This window comes from Dioscorea cayenensis, chromosome 18 (assembly GCF_009730915.1).
Source record: "Dioscorea cayenensis subsp. rotundata cultivar TDr96_F1 chromosome 18, TDr96_F1_v2_PseudoChromosome.rev07_lg8_w22 25.fasta, whole genome shotgun sequence".
NCBI classification, from domain to species: Eukaryota; Viridiplantae; Streptophyta; class Magnoliopsida; order Dioscoreales; family Dioscoreaceae; genus Dioscorea; species Dioscorea cayenensis.
In genome coordinates, this window is record NC_052488.1 from 22391421 (window position 1) to 22411234 (window position 19814).

General features: G+C 33.9%; 3 protein-coding genes across 3 annotated transcripts; all 3 read left to right on the forward strand.

Moving 5' to 3' along the window:
• Positions 1-9411: 9411 nt before the first annotated feature.
• On the forward strand, positions 9412-12016 carry LOC120282587 (60S ribosomal protein L35). The gene is made up of 4 exons (XM_039289427.1): positions 9412-9541; positions 9649-9784; positions 9870-10026; positions 11704-12016. The coding sequence occupies exons 1-4, from the start codon at positions 9538-9540 to the stop codon at positions 11776-11778; spliced, it is 372 nt and encodes a 123-aa protein (XP_039145361.1). The 5' UTR covers positions 9412-9537; the 3' UTR covers positions 11779-12016.
• Positions 12017-13260: 1244 nt separating this feature from the next.
• Positions 13261-15216, forward strand: LOC120281959 (caffeoylshikimate esterase-like). The gene is made up of 9 exons (XM_039288654.1): positions 13261-13332; positions 13431-13463; positions 13551-13644; positions 13729-13761; positions 13846-13992; positions 14071-14201; positions 14311-14448; positions 14523-14621; positions 14746-15216. Exons 1-9 carry the CDS (start codon positions 13330-13332, stop codon positions 15061-15063), a joined length of 996 nt encoding a protein of 331 aa, XP_039144588.1. The 5' UTR covers positions 13261-13329; the 3' UTR covers positions 15064-15216.
• A 277-nt stretch (positions 15217-15493) lies between these two features.
• Positions 15494-19653, forward strand: LOC120281958 (UDP-glucuronic acid decarboxylase 1-like). The gene is made up of 7 exons (XM_039288653.1): positions 15494-16106; positions 16806-16953; positions 17055-17134; positions 17566-17649; positions 17775-17849; positions 19133-19225; positions 19325-19653. The coding sequence occupies exons 1-7, from the start codon at positions 15525-15527 to the stop codon at positions 19517-19519; spliced, it is 1257 nt and encodes a 418-aa protein (XP_039144587.1). The 5' UTR covers positions 15494-15524; the 3' UTR covers positions 19520-19653.
• The last annotated feature ends 161 nt before the right edge of the window (positions 19654-19814 follow it).

Consider the following 19814-nt stretch of genomic DNA (forward strand, 5'->3'; position numbering starts at 1 on the left):
ATTGGGGTAGTTTTAAAAATTTGATATCATAAATTAATTAAAACAGATATATAAAATAGGACTCGAACAAGTACCTAGTATGATTAAGATAAAGTCACCTATGATATATATATATATATATATATATATATATATATATATATATATATATATATATATATATATATATAATAAAATATCAGTAGATATATCCCAGAGTACTTGTAAAAACATAGGTATTGGTCATTGCACCTTAAATATTATGGATAAACAAGAGGGCTACCCATTGTCACTTGTTCTCAATGAGTACCCACTACCCTCACAGGCTTAAATTGCGGAGTTTAATATATCCATACACGGAAACAATTTTTTTTTTTTATATATATATATTCTTTTTTAATGTTATATAATGGCCGGAGTGAATGTTAGATTAAAATCAAACCCGTATTTTGCTTTTTTTTTTTAAAAAAAAAAATTCTTAGTTTTATTATACACACATTCAGAGGTTTTTTATTATTATTATTTTTTAACTTTGTTATTATGATGACAGTTTTAGTTTTTTATTTTTTTATAAATTGACAACAAGTGTCAATTATTTGAAACAAACAAATGTGCAGAAATATAGAGCACAATTAGATCAATAAATATTTATATTCTCACTTTATGTAAAGGACTTAGACGAAAAACCGTTGGTGATGGATTTTTTTTTATATTATATTTTTGTTGTGTACCGTTTTTACATGTTATTGTATTTATTTTTCAATACACCATGGATTATATATTTTTTTTTTTTAAAAAAACCTTTTTGATTTTGCAAGTCGAAATAAAACATATTGTTTTTATATGACCTCAAATGGGAACCCACCATCTGATATCAATGAAATGCTCAATTTTACATATAATGAATCTATTTATAGAACAAAAAACCATTAATTACATAAAGATAAACGATATTCAATTGACATCAGAGTAGCAACTTTTTCAAGGGTAAGAAAAACCACCGAGAGACAAACATTATGCAATTATTTAAATTGAAAATTCAACTCAATGAAAAACGAAGGCACATGGAAAACTCTCCATCCATCAACTATTCAAGCCAAATTGGTTCATCCCTTTCAATCATTTAATCTTCAATAAATGAGAGAACACTAATTTAATATATTAATGAAAACCTCATCAATGGTTGAAAAAATATTCATACACACACACACGCACACACAAAAATTAAGAAGCATATTTCTTGCAAAATATTCCAATCTCTTCATTGCTTTTTCAATGGTGGAAATTTCATGATTAATGTTTGGCCAATTTATCAAACTTGTGACAAAACAAAGTACATGCTTGCAAAGATGTATGACAACTTTGTATTGATTTTTCTTCTCTTGAACATGATAACAATTTTATTAATTTGTTCCCATAATGTGTGAACTGAGTTCATGAGGTGGACCATATGTTTCTTCAAACGTGGCTACCTAGAATATTGTTGCATTTTGACATTGAACCTATTCATGCTATTTTCCGCGCAAAGTCCATGGTAAGTTTTTTTTTTATTTTAAAATTTTTTTGATCTTTTTTTATTATTTATATTTTCCACTTATTTGAAATGGGATATTTCAAGTTGAGAAATATCAGTAAACCCTTCTCTTTAGCCTTTATAAAATACACATTCGGGAATTCGAGTCTAGTTATTTTGTTTCATCTAGAATAGAATATGAACATATTTTTTTGACTTAAATAAAATCATGAGTTGTGATATATAATTCTCTATGGAATAACATGAATGGAATTTATTTATAACTGTAGATATATGGAAAACTTTAAAACTAAGGTAATTAAGGCTCATGACAATGTGATCATAAAACGATTGAAGTATGAAAGGGTTTTCAGTCTTTTGGCTAAGTTAATAAAAGAATTTCAATGAAAAACATGCATAAAATTTATTTAGAATTATAGATATATAGAAAACTTTGAATATGTGATAATTAAGGTTTATGATAATATGAACATTAAAGATCAAATTACAATAGAGTATTTATTATTTTGGCTAAATGAACAAAAGAATTTTAATGAAAAACATGCATAGAATTTTTCTATAATTATAAAAATATCAAAAACTGTGAATATGTGGTAATTATGACTTATGATAATGTCAACATATAAAGGCTAAAGTATGAGAGAGCTTTCAATCTTTTGGCTAAATGAAGAATAGAACTTCAATAAAAAGCATTCATAAAATTTATTTATAACTGTAAATATACAGAAAACTTTGAACATGAAGTAAATTAAGAGGCATGTTTTTCTGAATCTCCTTTTTAATTAGCAGCTTTTTTTCTCGGTAAAAGCTTTTTATTTTACTTTTGTATATGTATATATTCGAATTTTCTAAAAAATACTTCACAAATGGTGAGAGTTCAATAAGCATGTTAGGATATATTTGTAAGAGTGTGAGTAGTGATTAAGTACATATAGTTTTAACCCCTATAATTTTGCCCTTGTTTGCTCCATTGATAATTGTGCACGCTCATATATTATTAATAACATAACCATTTATTTTGGAAAAAAAAAAACGTCCTTCCTTTTACTTTTGTATTTGTAGGTGTTTGTTTAGTCCCTCTGTTTATTCATGTCTTCTATCTCTCTCAACTTTGTAGATTGACTTGATATTATTTGCAAGTTGGAAATGAAGAAATTTGCATGACAATTCATTTAGACAAAAGTCTCTGTGGGTAGAGATTTGCATACAACAAAAGTGCATCAGCTTGAAAGGGATGGAAAAAGAAAACTCTATAATTCAAATCAATATCCAAGGAAAAGTTTTTCACTTTTTCTATTTTTTTGGGCTTTTCATTTATGTATATTTGTGTGCACTTTGTAAATTTTCTCATTTAATTGGTTTTTATAAAAAATAACTTTTATTATTTAATATGTTACCTTGTTATTCACTACTATCTCTACATATTATTAAGTGAAAATTGGCAAAAAAAACTCAATAAGTTTGCCATATTGCCAAAACCCCCCACCCACCATTTTTGCAATTCCCAAAACCCCCTTCTTTTTACACTCCATGATTTTAAAACCCCCAAAGTATATAACGGTGGTTAACGGAGTGATTTTTAAATTTTATGGACAAAAATACCCTTGCACGGGAAGTCGTGGTTGTAGCCATTTCGGCGGTGTGAGAGGAAGTGGGAGAGGGGGGGAGGGTTCTATAGCCATTTTGAGCCGTTTGCTTGTCTTCTCTCAACTCGCGTCTCCAGCCATTTTTGCACATCCTCTGTAAAATTCAGCTTTTCCCTTTCCACCGGTGTCTCGAAGGGGAAGTCCAGCGCAAGTATTCGGCATTTCATCAGTTTGCAATCTAAGGTATTAATTATAGTTTTATGTTAACTATTCTGTTACAAAGAAACATTTTTCGGTTTTGTTTTGTGATTTTGTTTTTATTGAAAGACATTGAAGCTGTAGGGGGATTTATCGGCTAGGGTTTTGTTAGTCTGCAGGGAGATTTCTCGGCTAGGGTTTTGTTTTGTTTTGCATTTTCGTCTGTGTACAAGATCAAAATAGTTTTTCGATTGTTGTGATTTGTGTAATGTTTATAATGTACGTTCCCCCCTTCAATTGATATGGTTACAGTTGTACAAATGAGGTCTCCGTTTAAAGAATGAGCTTTTACCGTTTAAGTTTTGTCGTCTCCGTTTAAATATTGGCATCCTTATTTAATAATATAGGTCGCTGTTTAACAATTGATATCACTGTTTAAGAATTTAGAGTTTACCGTTTAATAACTTATATTTCCGCTTAACAATTTGTGAATACGGCTGGCTGAATGTGCTGTTATTGTAGCAGGCTTGTGATTATGGCGGTCAATCTAGTTAATGAGCAATGCTACTTGACACCGGTAGTGGAGACCATAGCTGAATTGAAAGTTCACATGATCCCTCGACACTGGGAGATCATCCGAAGGACACCATTTGCAGCATTTACTGAGTTGGAAGTTGTATTCCAAGAGCGGGCCCTTCTTGATTCTCTGTTGCAAAGGTACGATAGTTGCACCAATAAATTCAGGATCGGGGAAAGCATGCTGACTTTCAGGCCTGAAGATGTGGCCCTCGTTCTTGGTCTGCGTTGCGATGGAGACGCAGTCGTGTTTCAGAAGAAGAAAACACGCTCAGCTTTCGAATAGTGGTATTTATACAAACCTACGAGAGACATAGAGACTCCATCAGGTGCACTCTTCAGTAACTCGTTGGACAGAGAGAAGAAGAAGAAAATTTTGTGAAACTACTGATGTTGTACCTCATGGGTACAATCTTCTTCCCAAATACCTCCTTCTCGGTTCCTAACTGGATTGTTGATTATGTCAATGATCTACCTAGAATGGGGCGATACGCATGGGTGCAGGCGACGCATAAGTGGCTTATGGAGGACATTCCACAAGCAGCCGCTCGAGTGCAAGGTAGATGCGAGGGGAAGAAGACCAACACAGGGTATATCAAGGGTTGCACGATCGCGCTTAACATCTGGTTTTACGAGCTGACCGGAACCGGAAAGAAAGTCCGTTTCTGCAAGATCCCAAGGATGTTGTGCTACGGTGAAAATACTTACCGGAAGCAAGCGACGATAGAAACCAGTTTGTTATCTCTCAAAGGAAAAGAGGTAATAAATCATGAACAATGTGTTTAACAGTAGATGTTAATGTTTAAACATATTATTTACCGTTTAACTTTGTTCATTTACCGTTTAAAAAGTATTCTTCAATTTTTAAAACTTTTGGTCTCTGTTTACGTTGATGCTATAATGTTTAAATATATAAGTTCAATGTTTAACTATAGTTTTTATTATTTAAACTGAATGATTTCGCTAAATTGTTTGATTTACACATGTTAGTTTCCTGAGCTGGTTCCGGCGAATGCTGATGAAGATATATTTGTTCGAGCCAACCGTCGGTTCAATGCTATTGCTCCGGAACCACTTGCTCGAAGGCAAGATGAGAGGGCAACTTCTTCCGTGCGCGCTCGACGCCGTTCTCCTACTTCCATCCCAAAACGCACACGCATTCCTCGAAGCCAGAGAAGCGCTCCCCTACCCCGCCAGATTACAACACCCCCACCGACGACAACATCGACAGTCCCCCCGATGGCTCTTTGGCTCGTAGTTCTTCTTCATTTTCCACCATTGTCGCTTTCCACCATTGTCGCTTTCCACCATTGTCTCAAAGTTTTTCTTCGCTTGTAAGGACGATGCTGCAGTGTGAAGTCCTTGCAAGCAACCGGTCGACTGCAAGCGAGAAGCAGCGGGAAGTAAGAAAGTGACGATAGAAGCCAACCTATCATCACTCAAAGGAAAGTACTCCACTTATCATGATTCTCTCTGTTTAAATATCAATCTTTAATGTTTAAAAAATATGATTCAGTGTTTCACATATTGGTTCACTATTTAAAATTTTTTTATATAGTTTAAACAAATATGTAAACCGTTTAAATATTATCATTTGACTGTTTAACAATATATGTTATTGTTTAAATTGAATGTTTTTACTAACATTGTGTTCACTGACAGAGCCTCCATGAAGAGAACACTTGAGCAGCTTGCTTGTTCACTGTTTAAATTGAATGTTGTTACTGACATTATGTCGTTTAAACCAATATGTAAACCGTTTAAATATTTTGATTTAACTATTTTAAAATATATGTGATTGTTTAAATTGAATGGTTTATGCGACATCGTGTTGAAGATGGATATTTTTCCAAAACATTGTGTTACAGGCATTCCATCAATTCTCTTGGGTACCTCATGGGTCTCTGTTTAAACATCAACCTTTTTACGTTTAAACAATTATATATATTCTTTAAACTATCGGTTCACTGTTTAAATAATTTGTATATCGTTTAAACTTTTTTTTTTTGTTTAAACCGTTGTCACTATTTAAATATATTTATTTTTTGTTTAAACACCGTTGTCACTGTTTAAGTAGTAAGGCGATTTTGTTTAACATTTTGTTTGTTTATAATGCCGTTTTTTGTTTCTAAAAATGTTTAAATATAAAAAATTGACACTCAAATAAGTTTGTTTCATTTATAATAGTTAAACATTTACAATGGCCTCTGATTAAATATCAAAAGTTCACACTCGGATACGTTTGTTTCATTTCAAATAAAATATTTACAACATTTACAACATCCACAACATTTACAATGTCTTCACGGACATTGGACACTTGCGAGTCTATCCTATTTCGTCTATTAAGATTTCAGCTTTCCTCAACAAGTATCTGTATCTTCGAATGCTCACGGCGGTTGCATAACATGCGCATCAACTTGAACCTATACAACGTAGAACACGAACAGTTAAAAAAGGCAGTTAAACAATTAAACAAAGATAATAATATTTGCACATTAAGGAAAAAAAATTTTAAACGATGAGAATAATTCTCAAGTGATAAATATCAATTTCGTTTTAAAGTATGTGTCGTGGTCACTCTCTCCGGAGAATCCTCCGCAATCAAGCAATGCGTGAAAACTTTCTTGTCCTGATCAAGTCAAAATGCCCGCTTAATTGCTTCCCCATCATCCTCCGCATTTAGGCAATTAGGCAGGGTTTCTGACTTGAACATGAAAAGAAAAGTTTAACTTGTTGCGTGATCGATTCTCTATAAGAGGATGATCACGACAAATCCTTTACACGAATATCCTGGACACATGAAGATGAAACTCATCCGAGAAGAAGCAGAGGTCGAGGAGGAGGGGGTGTTCAGGGGAAGTGGTCTTCCTTCTCATTTATGGTGTGAAGTCCGTAAGCCGGTTGACGCTTCAGATTCGAGAAAAAAAATGGAAACGTACAGGGGACCGAGCTTTACTCATTAACGAGATAGAATTTAATACCGTCATTAATTCTTGTGCACGGGATACCATAAATTTGCCATTGGCCACATGACAACAGTTCAGTTTAAACGGAATTGAAAATAGTTTAAGCAGAGATATAAAATGTTTAAATGATACATTATAATGTTAAACGGTAGTGCAAATAGTTAAATACTGACAAATAAATTAAACGAAGAAGACAAGTGTTAAATATAAAAATAATGTATTTAAACAGAGACATGCGACGTTAAATGGTAATCAACTTATACAACTAGATAAACATAAAAGAGAAAAATCTTACAACGAGAAAAACTCATTTTCAGTAGGATTCGACAATGCCACAGCGTCTGTCTCGACAAGATCGACAATGGCACATCCGCTGGAAGTCAACCTCGTTTTCTATTGGACAAACCGTTTTATATCCATCGGGTGTGATAAACTTCACCCTGACAAGAGGGAACATCAAGACCCAATCGCTCACGTATCTCAGCTAAGCTAACACCAATTCCCAAGAAGTCAGCGCCGTGAACAATAGCCCTCGAATCGAAGAAATTATAACCTTATCAAGAAACAGGCAGAATTCAAATATAACAAACCAAATGAGGAGAATAAGAAAAAGAAGAAGAAGATGTGATGAGCCTTCTAAACTTTGTTTGACAAAAATCAACAAAAAAATGTAAAATTGTATGTATAAAGATTGGACATGATGTGAGTGGCTGTTTTTCCCCGCTATTTTCAATAGCAAAAATAGAATTTCATAACATGGTCGCATTTCAAGTGAACGGTAGGGGGTAAAAGAGAAATTAAACAATAACGGAAGGGTTGTCCAGGGTTTGTCAAAATTGGAGGGGCTGTTTGGAAATTTTTGAAATTCACGAGGGATAAACAGTAATTTTCGTAGATGCATAATCTACTTTGAGAGTTCAAGGATTAATTTTAATTTTTTTTTAATAACATTTAAGTTTTTATTTATATTACTTATGATATTAATAATTAAAAAACATTAATTACACCTAAATTATTTATATAATAAATGTCCATAAGACTATTGAAATCTAAGATATAAAATAGTTTCTATGGTAGGGATTGTTTAATTATATTATTTTATATATGATATTATTTCAAAACTCTTCACAAAATTTTAAAAATTCCGATGCAAAGACGGAGAAAATGCCTAGTATATATATATATATATATATATATATATATATATATATATATATATATATATATATATATATATATATAATATAATTATTCTGAGCCCGTATTTGTTCTCATTCACATTGATTAGTTTATTTATTACTTGATGCTACAATAAAGACAAACCTATATATTGTAATAAATAAAGGTGAGGATATTTAATCTTGTTTATGTTTAAAAATGAGAAGAAGAAGAAGAAAAAGAAAGAAAGAAAGAAATGAAAACAAATCTTGTTTGGGTTCTCACGTTTTTTTTTTCTTTTGTTTGTTAAAGATATTAATTAAAAACAAACATTTTCTTCCCATGTTCAATATTTTGCTTCGATATTTTTTTTTCAAATAATTTTTTGTCGGTACAAAATTAGCTAACAATTTGTACATTCACTGATATAAATAAAAAATTTGAGATTAAAAAACTTCCAATTTAATTGTCAAAAAATTCGAACTATCTTGATCCCATATATATATATATATATATATATATATATATTAATTAATGGTTATTTTTTTAAGGGTATAGTACTAATCTATTATTAATAAAGTGATTTTTCCATTTTTTTAAAGACAAATTCAATATATAATATAAACCATGAAGAATATTAGCATATCTGTCCACAGTACACTCTAATTATTGTTTCTTCCAAATTAAAAAAAAAATTCAAACTTTGACTAGTCAATTGCCAACTTATTAATTGCTCAAAATACCTATTTTAAAAATAAGAAAAATTCACAATCATGAATAATAATATTTTAATAGTAAAATTAAATTAATTTATGAAATACTAGTTTTTTTTTTCAATATGGATAATTCAAATGGACTATTTTTAAAGGAAAATTCACCACCTCACAATATACATTTGAATAGTTAAGCTCACACTAACATGTGTTTTGTTGATATTCAAAATTTCTGTTATAACAATTGACTAATTATTTTTTTATTGTCATTGAAATAATAATATAGTTGAAAATAATAACATATGATTGTGGCCTTTTCATCCTTGATTGTAAAACCATGAGAGTATAAAACTTAAAGTTTAATTATTCACTATAGACTTTCTAATAAATCATGGCTTGTAATAAAAGACACATTATAAATTTGCATGTATATTAAATATATTATTCTTATTTTGTATTTTTTTTTTCTTTTTTTATAATTATACATAACCTTTTTAACGTCAAATTTTTTTTTTGTACAAATATAAAACATTTTACAGACTAGCAAACTTATTAAAAAAAAAAGTATTTTTTATAAAACAAAAATATTTTAAAAAAAGAACTCTAAAAATTGTTCATCTGCATTAGTGATACAGATCCAATGGGCTTTTCTGTGGGCCTTTTCATATCAAACAGTTACAGCCCAGGCCCATTAAAAACTAGGGTTTGCTCTGGATCTAGGGTTTTAATACGCGCGACGAGTCCCATTCGATCTGCAAATAGCCGCGGCGGAGAAGAGAGGAGCTAGAGCGAAACCTCATCGGCGGCGAGAGGCGGCGATTACAATGGGTAAGAACTCTCTCACCTCATGGTCCTCCTCATGGTCCTCATCCCGATCTCAGAGACCATCGGCATGTCTCTTTGCTCAAATCTTTTTGTTTTTCTTGTTCTGGTAGCGAGGATCAAGGTGCACGAGCTTCGTGGGAAGTCGAAGGCGGATCTGTTGAGCCAGCTGAAAGATCTCAAGGCGGAGCTTGCCCTGCTTCGTGTCGCCAAAGTGACCGGCGGCGCCCCCAACAAGCTCTCTAAGATGTAAGCTTTGTTCCTCACCTTTGTGTGTTGTTTTTTTTTTTCTGGGATTGTACTGATGGATCTTGTGCTTGGATTGTTTGGGCAGTAAGGTGGTGAGGCTTTCGATTGCGCAGGTGTTGACGGTGATCTCGCAGAAGCAGAAGGCTGCTCTGAGAGAAGCTTACAAGAAAAAGAAGCTTTTGCCGCTTGATCTCCGCCCCAAGAAGACCCGCGCCATCAGACGTCGCCTCACTAAGCATCAGGTTGTATTCATGTTCTATTTGTTTGGAATTTGGTTTTCGTATCATCTAAATGATTTTGCAAGTTAATGATTGTAGAATTTTGCTCGTGTTGACCTTCTCTTTTAAATTGTGAGAAAGAATGAGGTTTTGATACTCATTCTTATAGTTCTTTGTGGAGCTGTTAATTTTTGTACACCTTTAAAAGATTATTTAAGTAATCCAAGAACAAAGTAGCTATATCATGAAGCTGTTGGTGATGATGATAATTGGTGAACTACAAACGTGAACTCTTTTCAACAAAGTTGAATTATTTTTATGGATGTGGTGTGGTCATTTATATGTCAATCCTCCTACTTTGGTTTGTTAATGCATTTTTTAATGAAATCATCATTCTTAATTTCAAACAAAACGCTGGAGTATATAGTTATTTTGTGGTCATGGGTGATAGTTAAGAAAGCTAATTTTTGAGACTCAGAAATGTTATGAAACTTTGCTGTAGAGATTTGCAGTGGATAGTAGCTTCTAGTTGGACGCAGTCCATCCATGTATTTGGACAAAGACTATATTGAGGTTGCCATTCTAAGTTGATAGTTCAAGTTTTACGCTGAGTTGACCTTTGTGATCATCAATGCTTACACTTGTGGAGTGCTTGTATTGATTGCTTTAGTTGCTCCAATTATTATTGTTTAAATTTTTTTTAAACAATAAAGACTATTAAGAATTAGGTTAATCTTCATGTTTTTCTTTTTTGTGATTTTTTAACTTCGCACTCTAGTGTTCAATTGTCCACGGTACAAATAGATCATCACATATTCTTCAAAGGATCATGCTTGCTTGTCCACAGTTCCAAATATACTTCATCATGATTTTAACTGGAGGTATTTTGTGTTCCTGAATTTCTAACAGGTTCTTTTCCTAATTGAACTATATGATATTGAAAGACAGTTATATGTGGGGAAAACAAGTAAAAATGTGGGCGTTTTAGTTCCAATTTCATGCAACACTCACCATTGTATTTTTGTTAGTCCATATAATTTTGTGGGCTCTAACTGGCTCTGTTTGTCGGTGCCCTAGATTTGTTCTTAAAAACTGGTACAGTACAATGTATTACTAATATAGAGTCTATGCCATCCTGATAGGCATTGATGCACCGTGAATCTTTATCAATTTTTACATCTAGTATTGTTTAAATTCAATTAGGTCCATTGATAAGCTCTGAAAACTTCTGGATCATGTTATTGTGGTGCACTGCTACATTATAACTTTTGTTTGATCCCTGCTCATGAAAAACATGTTGCTAAATAAAAAATAGAATAGGCTTTAATTGCGATGACTCATTTCTTCGTAGTCGACATTTTAAAGAGTGCATTATAATATGTAAGAACACTCAGGATAATTCTACAGTCAAAACATTTTATTACTTAGGTATAATTGCGAGAGTGGACCCTGTGTAGGTTGTATTAAATGGCCTAATTATGTTGATGTCCACTTGTATTTCATGGCTAGATGAACAGATGAGTAGTTTGCTTGGGCAAAGTTCAAATTGACCTTGAAACTTGTTTTAAAAATGTAAACTGAATATCAGTAACATTGTGCCATTTATGTTATCATTATGCATATCAAGGATTTTGCCAGTAGTTACATTGTGCCAACTTAATTGTCTATGTATCTTGACCACATCTTTTCCTCAACATGCAGGAATCATTGAAGACAGAACGTGAGAAGAAAAGAGAGATGTACTTTCCCATGAGGAAGTATGCCATCAAGGCATGATTGAGAATATGCTCTTGACCTTCCTTCATCTTTATAACTTGGATCCTGATTGGATATTAGTTATATTGTTTAGTTTTGGTTTTATGAGCATTATCATATGAGTTTTTTTACCCCTGAAGAACTGTAGACATATCCTTTGCCTCTTTTATTACAGAACTTCGCCCATTGATGTTACTTTACATGTCCGAGATGTTTAATTTTTGGTGTTATTTTCAATTTTCCTATGTTTTATGTTGTATCTCAGGTTATGCATATCTCCATATGGTATACTATATGGATCGTTTTTTATAAGTCTCGCTGTCAAAACTTGTGTTCAGGTTGTGGGGGAGAAACTCATGCATTGGTTGATGAAATATTCAATACTTTTTGGTTTGTCATGTTAGTAAATAATTTTGTGTTGCAATAGCCATGTGGGTAAGTTTGTTATTTGAATTTAACGCCTTGTAAAATTAGAATTAAGTAGTGAAAGGTCTTTGGTTTTGTTAAAATTTTATTTTATTTTTTTGTTAAATATAAAAAATGATTTCTGTTGAAAATCTAAAAGTAACTCCTATAACGTTAATGATAAATGATTTACCCTTAGCAATTTCCTTTGGGGTGTCATCACTCTGTTTATTGACAAATTTTTGCTAGATTCTGAGGGATGTCATAATGTTAATTTATTGTAGTAGTCTATGTTTTTTCCCTTTTAGCCTTTTGATCTCAATATAACAGTGGCTTATTCATATTTAAAAAAAAAAAAAAAGGTTAAATAGGGAAATTGTCATGTAACAGTCTAATACTTGATCCTTAATCGTCTATGATGTGATGGGGTTAAAAAAAAATAAAAAAAAAAAGTTTTATATTTATTTTTATTTTAAAAATTTGGATAAAATAAATAAATAAGTAGAGGGTCATTCCCCTAGGTATGTTACAACTCATAAAGCCTATTCAGTCTCAAACCTTCACTCTGTTTTTATTGTATATTGAAATTATGATTTTATTATGATGTGATGGGGTTAATACTTAATCCTTAATAATATATGATTGGAAGCTCATTTGACAAATAAGAGAAAATGTCAATAATCAACTTTTAAATTTTGTACTCCAAGCGATTGACTTTATCTTGTTTTTTGAGTTGTTGAAGATTAATTTAAAACAACTCAGAACGTGAAAATTACTCATTATAATATTTTAAGTATAATTTGACCTGTTTTTCATGATCATTACTTTTAAAAACTATAAAAATTTGAACCTAAATGCACCCAGCCAGATGGAATTCAATGCTTGCATTGAATTGTTTTATGAACATCATAATGATATGAATAATTAAAGAAAACTCTTTATTTAGACCCCGTCAATTTTATTAAATAATTAGAGCAAGTGATCTCATTAATTATGTGTTTCCATTTTATATGCCGGATTGGGTGGGTTGTGATTCTTGTGAATCACTTATCTTGATCTCATTTAATTAAAAGATAATCTTTTGATTGCTCTTAATCTTAAGGATTCCCTTTTGGATTTATATGTCCTTTCATTCTACTGATTCATCAGTCTCTTCAGACTCTTTCAATGGTAAAGTGTCCCTTCTTTTCTTTAATTTCTCTCTTTATTTCTTCTGCTTTTTTTTTTTAATCATTTTATCATCTTTTATTTCATTTTGAATTTTACAGGATCAAAGTTCAGAAATTTTCATTTTTGAAGAGGTATCATCAAAACATGAAAGTTTTAACAAATTATTATGAAAATTCATGTTATGTTGATCATCATGGTTGATCTTTTTTTAATTTCAGGAGTTCATATTTAATCCAAGAGGAGTAAAGCTCTTCACTTGCAGATGGCTTCCAAAAACCAAAGAACCAAAAGCTCTAATGTTCATTTGCCATGGTACATACACACTTCACAATCTTTCCATTTCTTTCTAACTTACACCAATTCAAAGTTTTATAAACACTCTGAAATATTTCCCAGGTTATGCCATGGAATGCAGTATTTCAATGAGAGGTAAACAACTATAAACACTCTCTTTGCATGTTCACTGATGAAATATAATGAAACCTTTAATGAACTCATGCACACATTGTTCAGGCACTGGAACTAGACTTGCAGAAGCTGGCTATGCAGTGTATGGAATTGACTATGAAGGCCATGGAAAATCCTCTGGACTTCAAGGCTATATACCGAGTTTCGACAATCTTGTTAATGATTGTTCAAACTATTTCATCAGCATTTGTGGTATGAAATATTATTATAATTACTGTAAATTTCAATCATGAACTCAGTTTGTATTCAATTTGTTTTCTGTGATTCAAGAGAAACCAGAAAACAAGAAAAGAAGAAGGTTTCTACTTGGAGAGTCTATGGGAGGTGCTGTACTTCTTCTTCTTCACAGAAAGGAACCTTCTTTTTGGGATGGAGCTATTCTTGTTGCTCCAATGTGCAAGGTGTGTTCTTCTTCTCTTTTCATTTATTTATTTATTTATTTTGAGTTTTTTTTTATAAAAAAAAAAAACATTTTAATTTTTTACTGTTCATGTGTATTAATTATCTCAGTTAGCTGAAGAAATCAAGCCTCATCCCATTGTGATAAAGATATTGAAGAAGCTCTGCAACATCATCCCAACATGGAAAGTAACTCCCACTCAAGATATCATAGACATTGCCTTCAAAAGCCCTGAATTCAGACAAGAAGTATATACATACATACATACATATATAGTTCACAAATTCAACATGTTCTTATTTTTTTTACAAATAATTTGTAGGTTCGATGTAATCCATATTGTTATAAAGGAAGGCCTCGACTAAAGACAGCTGATGAACTTCTTACTGTCAGTTTAGACATTGAACATAATTTGCATCGAGTAAGTATGATATAATAGTTTCAGACAATGTTTTTTTTTTTTTACTAATTAATAGGCGACAAGCGTCCTCCATTTATAATGTATTGTATTTGCTTTGATACTACCTTTAATGTTATGCCTAAAGGTGACTCTGCCATTCTTGGTTGTTCACGGCGGAGATGACATTGTCACTGATCCTTCAGTTAGCAAACTACTCTATGAGTTGGCCGGTAGCGAAGACAAGACTTTCAAGTTATACTCGGGAATGTGGCATGCTCTCACCTCCGGTGAGCCTCCAGGAAACATTAATCTCGTATTTTTTGACATCATTGCATGGCTAGATGAAAGGTCGTGCGCCGACACTGCCACCGAGCAATCTTCAGAGACAGAACTGAAGGTGAAGCATGATCAACAACAAGAGTCCTCAGTGCCTCAAGGCAGCAACAGGTTCCTTGAGAACTAGTTGTGATGGTTGGTATTTACATAAAAAGATAAAGTGAGTTACTAGTCATGGAAGTTGAGTTGAAGGACTTCTTCATATTGTTTATTGATTTAAACCATCTTTAATTATACCATAATTGTTTGATGTTAATATTTCAAAATAAGAATTGAAATTACCTGTTTCTCATGAGTTTATGCATTTGCCTGGGGTCCATAACTGTACACAAAGATTTCAATTTGTTAAAAAGGAAATTATCAAATAACACAAGGGTATAAACGCAAAAAACCGGCCCAAGACCAAACCCAACACATACCTACATATGAGAACTAAGCCCATGAATCCGAGCCCACTAAATTGGGCTTAAACTCCAAAATAGAAAGGAGAGGGTCACGTGCGCCGCATGCCGCAACGCTCTCCTTGTCTCCCTGAAGAGTAGCAGCTATAAAAGCCTCGCGGGAACGGAGCACCAGATCTCCGGCACGATGAAGCAGCTCCACAAGCAAGCAAGCCTCAACCAGCACCTCCAGATGCCCACCCACTCCGCCAAGCCCTCCAAGCCCCCTCCCCGCTCCGGCGCCGCCCGCTCCGCCGCCTCCTACCTCCTCCGTGAGCAACGTCTTCTCTTTGTCCTCGTCGGTGCTTTCCTTGCCGCCTCCTTCTTTCTCCTCCGCCCTTCTCTCCCGGTACCCATCTCTCACCCTTCCACCTCCCACCTTATCCTCCCCCAACCCACCTACACCCTTCCCACCACCCCCTTCTCCGCCGCCCGCCGAGTTCCGGCTGCTCTTAAGCAGCGCGGACGCCGTGTTGTTGTCACTGGCGGAGCTGGGTTCGTTGGGAGTCACCTCGTCGACAAGCTCATCGCCCGCGGTGACAGCGTCATCGTGATCGATAACTTTTTTACAGGGCGGAAGGAGAATTTGGTCCACCACTTCGGTGATCCGAGGTTTGAGCTGATCCGGCATGATGTTGTGGAGCCGATCTTGCTGGAAGTGGATCAGATCTATCATCTCGCTTGCCCCGCTTCTCCTGTGCATTATAAGTACAATCCCATCAAGACTATCATATCCTTCTTCATTGTTTCCTGATCTGATAAAATTGGTTGCTTTGCTTTTGCGTTTTTCTTATTGGTGGGATTTTTCCGTGATTTTCTACTATGATTTGTGTTCCTCTTGTGCGATTTCATGTAGGCCGCTGATCTGATTGAATGAATTATCCTCTGTAATGGCTTCTAACTAGTAAGCTTTGATGGAATTATGGGTTTGTGGGGCAGTTTTGGTGTTTCATTGTTTGGTTGTGGTGGATTTTCTTTGCCGATTTGGAGAAATGTTGTGAATTTCTATGGTTTTTTAAGGTTTAGTGAGTTGTTTTAGAAAAGATGCAGACCTTTTTTTCTTTCTATTTAATTGGTTTCTTTTGTTACTTTAGCTAGATGCAGTAGTTGTTGGTTGGTAGGAATGCTTGCAATTCTTTCAGTTTTTAGACATCACTGTCTGTTAGTTTCTTTCACTAGTCTCACTGTAATGATAAGTTTCTTCTTTGGATGGATCATGGATAAACAGTTGTAATTGGATTGAGGTATATGCATGAGGAGAAAATGGAGCAAGAATGTTTTTTTTTTTTCTTATAGTAAAATGAGATGATGAGATACTGAATGAAACATTTTCGATAAAATCAGTGTAGAGACTTGTTTAGATCATGAATAAGTATTGCATGCATGACGTAAGATATGAAGTTTTGTCTGGATCCTTAACGATGAGTACAAGACAAATGTGATGGGAACCTTGAACATGCTGGGCTTGGCAAAAAGGATTGGTGCTCGGTTCTTGCTAACAAGCACAAGTGAGGTTTATGGTGACCCGCTTGAGCACCCTCAGAAGGAAACTTATTGGGGCCATGTTAATCCTATAGGTATGCCGCCTTGCAATTTTAAATTGGTTTGATCTGTATGCTTGGCTACTGAAAGGCCATCACTGTTTTGCTTTGTGCTGTAAATATTGTATTGTGTTTAGGTGTAAGGAGCTGTTATGATGAAGGGAAAAGGACAGCAGAAACGTTAACTATGGATTATCATCGAGGTGCTGAGGTTGAGGTATGTTTGCTTTTTATCTTGTAGCATTACAAAAACATACTTTTAATGTTTCTAGAAGTCTAGCGTTATCTCTTTCGAATGGATTGGTGTTGAGTGAGGGAAATATTTTAATTTGTTAAATAGTTATCCCATCCAATAGGGATAAGAAAACCCCATAGTTTCTTCTCCCGTTTTGGGTAGGTTCTGACCAGACCATGAATCTTGGTATTGTATTGTGCTGTCAACAATGTTGGCTTTTCTTGTTTTTTATCATGTTAACATTTGAGTGTAGGTGATGCCTTGTAGGAGCCATTAGGTCTTGGTTCTTGACCTTTTGTTGGAAGATATATCACAGATTTTCCATGATAAGCTTTCAACTATATGTTGGAATGGCTATTAGTGTTTGTTCTAGAACTTGACAATTAAAGTGGAGTGGGTTACTGTTTTTTCAGGTGCGTATTGCACGTATTTTCAATACATATGGTCCTCGCATGTGCTTGGATGACGGGCGTGTTGTTAGCAATTTTGTTGCACAGGTTTGTTCGCAACATAGACTATTGTTTATTTTTATTTAGTTGTCTTAATGAAGCAACTACTTTTTTTAAGATCATCAAGGATTAATAGGGTCAAGATGTACTAATCATAAAAGTATGCTTTGTAGGCCCTTCGTAGACAGCCAATGACCGTTTACGGTGATGGAAAACAAACTCGAAGTTTTCAGTATGTATCTGATCTGGTATGAAGTTTACTTCTTGTCTGCATGCATATTTGTTTTCCATGTTATGTTAGAAAGTATAAACCCACATATACACACCTATGACAACCTCATATTTGTAGATCAGCTTTTGCTGAATAAAGTTGGCCATAAATGGAATTCAAGAAGTATAGCTTTTGAAAGATCCTCTGTTCTTGTGTTGTGTTTCCTTTAAACCTTCAGTTTGCCTGTAATTAGCTGAGCATGCTTACTTTTTGCACGCCTCTGATGATAAAATTTGTTTCTTGATCATATAAGCATGGGAAATGGTTAACAATCACTTCTCAAATTGCAACTTTATGAAGTCTTGAAGATATTAGTTGCCAATGCCACCTTTTGTTGTAATGACTCTATAGGTCAAAATCTAAAACAGTCTCACTTAATTTTTCATCTTAGAGGAATTGTTGATAATTTACCTTTGTGCAATTTAAAGACATGACAGTCTAACTGACCACTCAGCTTATGCATATGTGCTCTTACCATCTTTATCTTGAAGGAGATAACTCAACTACTCCCTCTAGGAATCCATTTAATGACTGTACTGACTTGGGCTCAGCAAAGTCCAGCATGTTCCAGTTGTTGACCGTGAGAACCATCCTTAGTTCTAGATTTAATAAATAACTCTTGGAGAAAATTGTTAATGGTTATGAAGCCACAGGTGGGCAAGGGTAATCAAGTGACTTTTTGTATAACAAGTGTTAGTTATTGCTGAAGTTTTAGGAATGAAAATTCCAAGGATTCTCTGTTTTTTTGTGACATCTCATTAACGCGCATATCAGAAAATGGTGATTGGAGCCTTCCATGGCTCTACCTCATAAAGCACTGATGCATTAATTATGAGGTCAAAAGATTGATAGCTGCCATCCTCTTTTACATGTTAGACTTGTCCTTGCACATTGCAGACAACTTGTTTTTGATGTTTTCAGTAACATAAAATCTGCTGTCTCACTCTGATCTGGATCATTCATATTTCCAGTCTACTGAAATTTGAGAGTTTATATTTCCTTAGATGGAAAATTGGAAGAGGTGGATCTTTCTTAGCCATATTAAATGTGTTGTGACAGAATCTATAGGTTGAGGACAACTAGTAATTACCAATTCATGCAGATGCTTGTCAATTTTGTGTATGCATCAAAAACAGAAACGTAGAGGTGGTACATATTCTTAGATCATGAATTATATATATTGATAAACTTGTATACTATTCAAAATAAATGCAATATGAAAGACATTTTCTATTGAATGCATTTGCTTAAACTTGCTAGGTTGATGGATTGGTTGCACTAATGGAAAGTGACCACATTGGACCTTTCAACTTGGGAAATCCTGGAGAGTTCACCATGCTGGAGCTTGCTGAGGTTCACCATGAACACAAACCAATACATTCTACCATTCACTTTATTCATTTGTAACATAACTTCACATATGTTTACGGAATGCCTGCTCTTATGATGTAGGTTGTCAAGGAAACAATCGATCCTGATGCGACCATCGATTTTAAAGAGAACACTGCAGATGACCCTCACATGAGGAAACCAGATATCACCAAGGCAAAAGAACTTCTGAATTGGGAGCCGAAGGTCTCGTTGCGAGAAGGGCTTCCGTTGATGGTTACCGATTTCAGGAAACGGATTTTGGACGAGGAGAACTGATCACAACTTCTGTCTGTACAATATGAAAAAGAAACCCATCAGAGTACCCATTAATTTGAATTTATTTATGCATTCTATCAGTAGTACTCATTGCCAACGTTTGATTTTTTCAGGCACACAGGCAATGTTTTTTATCTCCATAGTTCCTTCTAGATCAGCCATGATCCAATACGTCTATATATATATATATATATATATATATATAAATGTAAGCAATTTGGTTTTGTGTGCTTTTATTATTAGCATTATGCATCAACACCATCCAGGAAGCATTCTTGTTTTATATAAACATTCA

What these genes read in the sequence shown, in the direction of transcription:
- LOC120282587 (XM_039289427.1), top strand. An exon ending in CCCAACAAGCTCTCTAAGAT is followed by an intron (nt 9,785 to 9,869) that starts GTAAGCTTTGTT and finishes TTGTTTGGGCAG; the next exon opens with TAAGGTGGTGAGGCTTTCGA. An exon ending in GTCGCCTCACTAAGCATCAG is followed by an intron (nt 10,027 to 11,703) that starts GTTGTATTCATG and finishes CTCAACATGCAG; the next exon opens with GAATCATTGAAGACAGAACG.
- LOC120281958 (XM_039288653.1), top strand. Translation starts at nt 15,525, where the DNA reads ATGAAGCAGCTCCACAAGCAAGCAAGCCTCAACCAGCACCTCCAGATG. An exon ending in TTAGCAATTTTGTTGCACAG is followed by an intron (nt 17,650 to 17,774) that starts GTTTGTTCGCAA and finishes TATGCTTTGTAG; the next exon opens with GCCCTTCGTAGACAGCCAAT. An exon ending in CCATGCTGGAGCTTGCTGAG is followed by an intron (nt 19,226 to 19,324) that starts GTTCACCATGAA and finishes CTTATGATGTAG; the next exon opens with GTTGTCAAGGAAACAATCGA.
- LOC120281959 (XM_039288654.1), top strand. An exon ending in ATGCAGTATTTCAATGAGAG is followed by an intron (nt 13,762 to 13,845) that starts GTAAACAACTAT and finishes CACATTGTTCAG; the next exon opens with GCACTGGAACTAGACTTGCA. An exon ending in GCCCTGAATTCAGACAAGAA is followed by an intron (nt 14,449 to 14,522) that starts GTATATACATAC and finishes AATAATTTGTAG; the next exon opens with GTTCGATGTAATCCATATTG.